The 10,269-nt window shown below is 41.3% G+C and overlaps 1 protein-coding gene across 2 annotated transcripts in view; it reads right to left on the bottom strand.

Annotated features, from left to right (window-relative positions):
* Nucleotides 1-1,000: 1,000 nt before the first annotated feature.
* Nucleotides 1,001-10,269, bottom strand: part of MAP4K5 (mitogen-activated protein kinase kinase kinase kinase 5) — a 72,176-nt gene continuing 62,907 nt past the window's right edge. For both annotated transcript variants that reach the window (XM_076345787.1, XM_076345788.1), the window contains 4 exons: nucleotides 9,601-9,693; nucleotides 7,668-7,738; nucleotides 6,843-6,898; nucleotides 1,001-4,347 (listed from right to left, as the gene is read on the bottom strand). In XM_076345787.1, the coding sequence (XP_076201902.1) occupies nucleotides 4,260-4,347; nucleotides 6,843-6,898; nucleotides 7,668-7,738; nucleotides 9,601-9,693 (308 nt within the window). In that variant the 3' untranslated portion in view covers nucleotides 1,001-4,259. The remainder of the gene's footprint in view (nucleotides 4,348-6,842; nucleotides 6,899-7,667; nucleotides 7,739-9,600; nucleotides 9,694-10,269) is intronic.

Here is a 10,269-nt window from a genome sequence, read left to right as displayed (position 1 = left end):
GCACACAGACATTCCTGCCTCCGCGTTGGTGTGGGGCCTGGGAGACGTTGCGTTTCCCTGGAACATCTCCCCTCTGTGCAGTTCGAGCACCTCAAGCGTCTGCCACCTCATGAGCTTCCACCAGGAATTAGACCCTTTCAGCGAGCGTTTCCATCTCTTACCTTTGCATCAACTTTCCTTGTGCACCCGTTTAGGTCTGTGGCTCCTTAGCCATTTCCTCACACCCTGACACAGATGGTCTTTTATGGTGGCAATCACTTACACATACAGGCTGATGCTGAGATTTACCCACAGTGGGAACAATCTTCTGCAGAGGAGGAATATTTATCTGTATTTATTTACCAGTAACTAGTGATTGCATTGTCTAAAGGCGCATTCACAAACCCCCTTCTCCCTCTACCTCAGCACATCCCTGAAGATCTGGGGTACAGACGGACCAAGGGCTGAACCACTCGCAGTATGCAGATGGGAAACGCGCAAGGGCAAGGCTTGTATAAACTGCTCTAGATCCTGCTGAGACTGAGCTGTGTCCAGGGTGGAGTGTCAAAGGGTCCTGTTCACGTTTTCTTATTCTAAGCCACCCTCCTTTAGAGCCCACCAGCCACCTTGCTATCTGCCCGATGAACCGGGCACGAGGTAGCCAGCCCTTGGTTTTCAAGCCAGACAACTCACGAGTGGTTCCGTGGTGACTCCAGGCAACTGGCGGCAGGGCTGTGCTGGAGCAGAGTGCTGGGTAGCACGAAGCTACCTGGAAAGAGGCTGCCACTGCCAATTCTGATTTCCCATTTCTGTGCTGTCCTCAGACCTCCCTTTCCTCCAGTCGACCCCACTGTACGTGGGAGATGTCGTGTGGCTCCCAGGCCGTCTGTAGGATTGAGAAGAGTGGCCAACCCTGGATCAGGCCCTTCCCACTGACTGCCATAAAACCTGGAGACCAGCTTACTGCCTTCGAGATATGTCCGATAACGTATTGTTCCCAGCAAGTCTACCACACCACATCTAGGTATCAAATAAAGCATAGTTTATTTGGCATAGACTGAAATGAACTGCAACAGAAATGTACGTAGAACAAAGCCTAGTTACACAAACCGGAACGAGTGCAGTTAGAGTCTCAGTTACAATCTAATGACTAAAGAAGGTAAAAAGTACATTTCAGAAAGTCTCCCAGTCTTGTCCTTTTCATTCAGAGGCATAGTGGCTCGCTGATGCGTTGTACCTTTCATCGTTTAGAGAGATGTCATCACAATTACAGTCACTATTTTTCAGTTACAACGAATTTGGTTAGGAAATCAAGAGACCAATCTACAGGCTGCTCTTCAAATACCGTTTCTACTTCAAAGAGCACTGGGAGCCTCTTTTAGGGCTTTCAAGTTGAATACATGAACCTTGTGCACCAAATAACTAATACTTTGATATCTGCCAAAAGAGTACTGAGGGGGTGAGCAAGCTCTTGCTTTATAAACTCCAAAACCACACACTAGGCTTTCTCAACCCTGGTTGAAATGTCACAAAAACATAAAGATACAGACAATACCAGACTAACTTAAACAGTCTAACAAATACAAATTATACTAGTCAGAGTCACTGAGACTGGCCGGTTCGGCTATGAAACATGCAAATCCGTTGTGCTATACTCCACTAAGAGTAATAAGTGAGTTTTTACACTAGGAAACAGTATCTTGCAGATCATGCCAAAAATGCCACTGTCTATAAAACCAGACCAGACAAAGCATTTCAGAATATGCCATTAGAAATGCTTTAACAGCTAAAAAAGGTTTGATTAAATGAGGACTTTCCTAGATTCATTTTTTATGATTCAGCAAATCACCAGTCATTCATGTCATTCAAAGAAAAATACTTTCAGTTCGTTTTTCCATGACAGTGTCACGACCTAATAGTTATTTACTCCAGTTATTCTCCATAAATATTCATATTTTATTTACAGATTTCTCTAGTCTTTTAGAGATCTTCTTTAAGCGTTTTCAAAGATGAAGCCAAAATTACCTTCTGCAGTGAATGAGGTGAATTAAGTGAAAGCGTTTGCTCTACAACATCTACACCCGGTGCTTCACTTTGTCTTCATTTTCGTTTTAAAGTCTTTGTAGACTAGGAGTTATACCATTTGAGGGTTAATCACCAATCACCGTTACCTAGGGAGAAGTAATTTCAGTTCTAGAGAACTCGCTTTCTTTGAAACACAGAAATTACACGTCCCTCTTTTAATACCGCTGATTCAATTACAGCTAATGTGAACTGATTTTTAAGTTTTATCTGTACACTATGTATTAAACTTTGATACGGTTTCAGAACTGAAAAGCTAGACTTGATTTAACTATCAAGTCAATAACAAGAATTAGTTTTGAATGACAATGCTAAGTGGATAAAATGCTAAATTATGTGCAAGTCTGTTTTTCCTTCCAGACCTTCAGAACAACATAAAACTCCAGCTGTACCTAGTAAGAAACAGGCATTACCGAGTCATCATGTGTGCCGAGTTAATTCCGTCAATGTTAAATTATGAATCACGTAGTCTGATGCCTCAGCAGACAACCCAGCGCCCCATTCCTCAGGTTGCGAGTTAAAGATCAAACCACGCCGGCTCCGCTGTGTCAGCAGAGCCCTAGGATGGGCCGTGCCGCTGTAACGCACTTACCTTTACTGCTTGATTAAAATGACGTGTGAAGCTTCTAACCTGTCTTCCCTAGGGTAGCAGATCACAGGAACTGAGTAGGCAGCGGTATGCTGTAGGATTTCGTCTAAAAAACCCTCAATCCAAATGTTTATGAACTGCTACTGTATCTGCCTGTGGACTGTGTTTACTGACATCAAAGCTAGCAGGTTAATGTGAGGTAGTAAAACCAGATGCTATCCTGTAGTCAGTCTGTATTTATATTTAATGGTACCTCAAGAACTGTAATTAATGAGGAAGACAAAAGGAACCGATGTGACTCTTTAATGGAGAAATAAAAAGAGAAAGAAAAATGCAGGTGACAAAATAGGGAGAGGGAAAAAGTGATCGAAAGCTTTAATATAGAATACTGGTTCTTATCATATTTATTTATACTACACAGCTGGGGAAATAACCATTTCCAAACGACTGTCTGACTGACAACAGTTGGATGGCTGTACGAACCAAAAAAGCTCGTAAGCTCAGTTATCGCTATAGGCTCCCCTCTGGAACAGTATAAATAACCTATACGTCATGGGCAGCTTGATACATGATACTTTCATTCATTAAGGATGATGACCAGGTACAATTTCCATTTCACGTCACAAGGCTTATCCCTAATTTATGAAAATAAAGCATATATATTTTGTACGTTTTTATATATATATAAACATATATATATATAAAAAAAATACACACTGCCGGTCAACTTAACACACATGCGCACATGCACACACACGTATATTGTACACACCCACCCAGTAGCAACATGTCCAATATCAATATTATATTTTGTGTACACACACCCTACATCTAGTAGTAAATAAAATCCCTTTTATGGCAATTCTGCAGGCAAAAAAAAATCCAATACAAAATACTTTGTTGTACAAAACTGCATTTTTACAAGATCAACCAACATTGTAACATACCCCTCAATAATGCACTACATCCCTACAAGAAAAAAGAATAATCAAATCTTTATACAATTGTAAAAAAAAAAAAAAAAAAAAAAAAAATTGTAAGCTGCTCTGCAACCTTCCTTTGCTAAAAGTTAGATACATTACACCATTCTAGCAGCAGATTAATAAATAAGGATTAAATAGTCTATTATACAAAGCCATACTGAATGGCAGATTTAAAACCAAAAAGCTTTGCAGATACTTTCACTTCCTACACAAATCTTTTTTATTAAGAATAAGAGTCAGTATAAAACAGGGAAACAGCCAGCACTATATCTATATCTACAGAATATAAGGAAGATCCAAGGGAAGTAAAATATTTAACCGTTTATGGCACCTTTACTGCAAAACGTTTTTTAAAAGGCTCTGTTTCCCTATAACTAATGAGTAAAGGGCTATTTATCTCATAGCTTTTATTAAGCAAACTCGATATAACCAACCACACAGTGGCAAGAGACAGAACCAGCCGTTCCCAGCTGCAAAAATGTATTGATTTCCACCCTAAACCAACATCATTCACGTGTCAAGAAAACAAACAGTAAGTCACAGTCCCGCTTGTACTGAGTTTCCTAATGCTTCTCCGTTCCTCGTGTGGCAGATCCACTCTGTTATTTGCGTTAGGTTACTGTTGCTTAGTAACTATTTTCATGTCCAGCCAAGATGTAGAGATTGCTGTGTGCAGTCGGATTTTCTGTTGGCCTGCTTTCTAACACTACCACTCTGCAATCAAACACAAACAGAATCCAAAATGGTTAGTGGCAAAATGCGAAGGACATGGTATAACTACCGAGGAGGAACAAACTTCTTGTTGCTCACAGGTTTCTACAGATTGGAGGGATATCGGTTCTCCTAAATATCTCGGGTATTTTATTCTTTAAATCAGTTACCTCATTTTCCAGCATCGCTTCTGATAAAAACACTAAAGCGGGATATACAAGGAACAGATGACTAGAAGCAGCTTCTTGAACCAGAATCTGCCCCTCTCAACCACAGGCACATGCAATGTGCTACAAACCTCTTCCAAACTGACATCCTCCACCTTGAAATAAGCTACGCCCTCTGCTTCTATTGGGAAGTTATCTCAGAGCCAGAGTGTTGTGAGGAGGCGCAACCCTCCCATCATCTGCAGCCCGAATATGTTTATACCTCCTACATCTTGCGACAAGCATCAGCCACTAACCTAAACAGTTCTCCTCCCTTCTAAATATTTATCAGCCGACGGGTTTGCAGGGAAGACTCAACCCCATCTCAGCCTTTGTCCTGCTGGATCATGTTCCTGTAGGCTCCTCTGGAAAGCCTGTCTCTCCCTGTCTTGGCACGCTGACCGGTGTCTTCTACCCATGCTGACCCTTGACAATCACCTCAGCAGCTGATACGGTTGGGCCCGTGACCTCCCCTCTCCCTTCCAACTGCTTAGCTCCTGCGTTTCTCTGCACCAGTTCCTGGGACAACATCGTGTCATTTTTAAGATTAAACTTCTCTCCGCTTTTTGTTTTCTACCTGTGTATCAGGTAAGCCAAATGCGCCACTTGAACTCTGAGTTAGATTTCTCAAAGGGCGCCTGTCTCAGGGTTAGCATTGCACGCTCTCCCCTCCCATGTCGTATTTCTCAGAGTTTTCAAATGAAGCCTCACTCTTAACAGCCTCTGCCCCTGACCTTCACTTCTGCAACTCAGTAGTTCTTAAACGATCCAAGCCAAAAAGGTGCTACCACATCTCATTCACTTGAATGGCAGAAAAGACTCCTGCTCCATTTGTGCAGAGATGGAAAAATACAAAACAAAGGATTTGCCAGTTCAATGAGACCAGAATGGGAGAAAATGGCTTCTCTGCAAAACTGCATGCAGCAGAAGGACTTCAACCTTCTCTCCAACCCCCAAAAATGCTTTGTACTAAGTTGTTATTCAGATATGCGTATCTTCTATAAAAGTGCAAGCTGAACCAGATGAGACGCTGCTTCCCATCCCTCTGTGTGTTTAGGATGCTCCTGTGTCCACCAGCCCAACGCAGAAATACGAGCCGTTTAAAGGTACCAATTCCAGTATGCAAGAAAGATTCACTGATGGTGGCACAGCACATACCTGGACTAATAAATACAGCATCTGTACCGCAGTGGATCTTAGCAAAAGCTCATTCTTGCAATAAAATGCCCCCTGCTTTGCTGGGAGTAACAGGGAAGGAAGTTACCACTGCCCGTCTGCACAAGGGGGATAACAGACGGAAAAGGCAGAGTATGCATTGTCAGAGGTTGCACTGTGTTTATATTTTTGAGATCTCAGAGCCAGCAGTGGCAAGGAACCTCAATTCCAGCTGCAGTGATCAAGTACGGTGGGCCCTCAGTGACTCAGGTGCAAAGCAAAGACTTCAGCTGTTTCTTGTACAGGCTACCCCTCCTCTTCAGAAGAGCTAGCGCGCTCTCACTCTCTTCCTGGACTGGGGATCCAAGAATGTAAGTACACAAAATTACAGATTACTTACAGAAAGCGAGTCAGAGCCAGGCTTCCCAAAGGCCAAATGAGGGAGCAGAAGATCAGGGATAAGAACCAATTTCTTGACTCATTACTATCTACTTCTACATTTAGCACTCTGGCTATCTGAGAAACCGCAAGTACACGTCCCAGTTCGGAGACAGGGGCAGCTTCTGCTCAGGTTTCAAACCTGGAGGCAGCTGCACCTCTTCGCAGCCTCTGTAGCTGAAAGGAATCATCTGGATGTTATGGGTGAATTTAGACCACTGTGCATTAAAACCTGTATGCGATCGAGTTTGCTCTGCTGTTTCCAGACCTCAAGGTCCAGAGCAGCGAAGATTATTTTTAAGTAACTAGCTGCCAAGATAATTCACCAGGAAAATCCAAGCCAGAAGCAGGCTTTTCCAGAAGTGCACTGGGCACCCTGCTTACCACACGCCACAGGCGGCTCTCGTCTCTCCCCGCGGCTTATCTCCTCACACTGTATTCCTATACGCTTGTGTTTGTGTTCACACTCCTGTCTCTGCAGTGGAAAGTGGGGGAGGTCACAGAGGCGCTTAGTAATAATTTTGGACGCAGATGCAATCACTAATTAAATTTTTGGCTATTGCAGGCAGAAACAGTGTTACTGCCTCCCCCAGGACTGCCTAGAGATAGATCTGTGGTGGGCTGGAAGCCAGTTCCAGCTGGAAGCTAGAAAGCTGGTTTAAATAAAATAAAAGTTTTATGTTTCTTCAAGGTGATTACCTGTCTGATCCCAGTAAGCGGAAAACCCTGGTTTCATCTGATATCTCTTGGGTAACCTGTAGAAAAATGAAGACATTTAGGTCCATTTCAGTGGCAAAATGAAATTTATTGGTCTGAGTTGGAAGGAAAAAAAAAAAAGATCAGTCTCTTCAAAAATTCATATACAATTTAGTGCAAATTACAGGACTGAATCAGATGAATTAATGCTAAGCAAAAAAGAGTTTTAAATTTCATAAAATACAACTCATTTTAAATAATTTTTGTATCGTGGACTGTTATCAGTCTAGATGACTTGGTGGCACAGATGGAGTATGTTGATCAAATCTTTGTCAGCAGAGACTGACTAGCTTTCCCTGCATTTTCAGAGAGGATGCCATCAAAAGGGACAGTGCTCTTTTTGAAAAAAGGACACTTTTTTTAAAGGGACACTTTAAAAAAAAAAAAAAAAAAAAAAGAAAGAAAGAGTGTCGTCTTTTTTTTTTTTTCCCCAAAGGGATGCTGCCAACTTGAGCTTTTCATCCAAGATCCAAGAAACCCAAACGCTGCTTACACCAGATCTGTACCGGCTCTGTGCAGAACCAGTTCAGGAGTCTCTGACTGATATTCTTGGAAACAGAGCTGGCTACAGCATGTGTGTGAGCTTTACCAAGAGCAACGTATGCAGGCAAGTCGGAGAAAGCAACCAGCAAGCTGAAGCAATGACAATATGGAGCACAAGCATTATCACTAGGGAAGCAATGGAGGAGCACTATAGGAGCCAAAGGATCAAGTGGTAAATGAGGAACAGGAAGAAATTAAACCTGGAGAGACTGAGAGGTTACTTACTTCATCTGACTTAAAGCTTTTGCCCTGCATGCCATGTTTCCAGAAGGCCAGCACACTGTCTTGAAGGCACACTGCAAAGGAGAAACACAAAATCAGACCGGAGCATGGCTTATCTGAACCAGAGAAACCTGGGTTTCTCACCAGCAGTGATACTGGGAAGTGTGTGGAAAAAGTACGTGGTGAGACTTGGACTCCTGGTAGAAGAACCAAACTCCAAAATCACTGCAGAAAAACTGGACTGAAATGACTATTTGGATCTGAGACGCACGTTACTTTTTAAAGTGCAATTCAAAACATACCACACAGACATTCCCTGTTTGCCAGGACAAGATAGGCATCTCTGGTTTTTCCTTTTCTCTCTTTCAATTCTATTTTCTGGATCTTTGTTTTCCTAATGATTCTGGAGAAAGCACCAGGAAGTGTATAAACATGCTACCAACCAAAATACTGTGGGTTGCTGGAAATTACAGATCGTTTGAGTTATTGTATTTACTTCAAAATATATGTGAGTATGAAAAATGGGAGGAGTCTTCCATTCAGGGCCAGAGAGAGAACACAGAAAGCTACCAGCTCCGAATGATTTAATTACCAGACTGCTGAAAATAATGGATGAAGTTCTTCAATATTCTATGATTCAAGCAGTGTTACAGAAACATATTTTACACCGTGTTTTATTTTCCTAAATCCTACTTGTTTTCCTTTCCTATTCCTTCGAGTCACATTTTGTATCTGCTCAGTATTAGCCATGCCCTAAATACACAGAACAAAGGCATTCAGCAGAATCCTAAGAGCGATGTTTGTCACAAGAGCCTTAGACTAATCTTCACCTGCTACTCCCCACTCCAACCTGCAATCAGAGAATGAAGAGTTGTCTAATACCCTGAATTCCCAAGAGACGACTTGGGATGTAAAGAACCGCTCATGTTCAATTCAATGTCGGCTGGTAAGTGCAAGACTTTGGGATAAATGCTTCTGTCTATGAAATCCTTCAGAGTTCAAGGAAAAGGCAATGGTCAAATCATGTTCTGCATGCGTCAGCAGGAGATATTGTATGATACAAGTACAGCATTTAATTAGAACATGTCAGAATTTAGGAAAGAATCACAGGCTTGATTAAAAATATCTTCCTTCAGGACAGGCCTGACATATCTAAATAGAGATGCTGTATAAAAGAACGTGCACTGCTTTACCGACTGCTGTTAAAGTACAAAATATCTATGTCAAGAATCTTCTTCTAAAAGGAAGCTGCCTGAGGAACCCAGAAATGCAAGTTGTACAGAACTGCTAACAAAAACAAAAACAAGTTGTGTCTTTACTGATTTTGATTCCAGAAAGAAGTTCAGTTTCTGAGATATGGAATTATTAAACTTATTAGATATTTCTGAGAGCTTATTACAGCAGAAATACTTGCTTGACAATTACAATTCAAGTTTTGGAAGCAAGGCTGCTGTCCTCTAGTAGCCTAAAGACAGCAGCCTGTCCTGTAAGGATTAGATTCAAATACTAATACCCTGACTGTTAAAAAATGGATGTGCTATCCTTTAAATAAAATCTTAGCTTTTAGAAGATTAACACAAATTTATGTATTCCTAAACCATTATTTCCTCCCCAAAGGTTTTTCTCAGTGCTATGGAAATGACCAGAAACTAGTCAGCCTTTTTTTTCAACCAAATCATGATACATTTTACTTATAAAACAGAAGTGACACGCAGTGGAAACACGCGCAGATTTGACACACTATCTGGCAACTGCCTTACTTTCTTCAGCATGTCAGTGGAGACAAAGAGACAGCTCACAATATCCTGACACACGCAATTTTTAGTGTCAGGCCCCACTGGGTGCACTAGACCAGTCTAGATTATTAAAAACCCTTCAACACTCTTCCCTCTAACTTCTTAGTCCTTGAGGGACAATAGAGAAGCAAATCACTTACCCACTGACTCAATGCAGAAATCAAAGCTCAGCTCGGAGGCCAATTTCTTGCTTGACTTCAATTTCCCTTGTAAATTCACAATTTTCACAAATTCTCAAGAAAAACAGAAAAACAAGTATTAAACCCCACTGCTGAAAAGGATTACTGACGTCTTTAAGTATGAAATACTAATTTCATCTTTCAGGCACAGAAAAATGCCCAAACCTAAACATCTACAGTATTTGCCTAAAATGAATCCAAAAGCATCCTTCTCTCAAAATAAATATAGAAGACCTTCTTATACACTTCATATGTTTTTAGACTCTACTAACAGCCTTCCTGCAAATAACAAACAGCGCAGAAATGTGAATTCAACATAAAGGTGGGAAATTTAGGCAGACTAAGTCATTGCAAAGTTCCCACTGAGGTGTTAACCTCTGATGCGTGAGAGTTATGGTTATAATTACTGTGTATGATGGAGGGTTAGCTATTTGTCCTGCTAGCATATGCAACAGGAAAATGCCACTTTTTCCAAGTAAATTTTGAAAATTTCTGATTGGCATATATTTGAATTCTGATCTGTAATGCTGCACTACATTTCATTTTGAAAAGAAACAAAAATGATACACACATGAAGATGGGAAGTAGAATCACAAGAGTCAAAATGAAAAACCACTTAACTGAACTCTA

Source organism: Aptenodytes patagonicus, chromosome 7, assembly GCF_965638725.1.
Source record: "Aptenodytes patagonicus chromosome 7, bAptPat1.pri.cur, whole genome shotgun sequence".
Lineage (NCBI taxonomy): Eukaryota > Metazoa > Chordata > Aves > Sphenisciformes > Spheniscidae > Aptenodytes > Aptenodytes patagonicus.
This window is presented reverse-complemented; position numbering and strand designations above follow the sequence as displayed.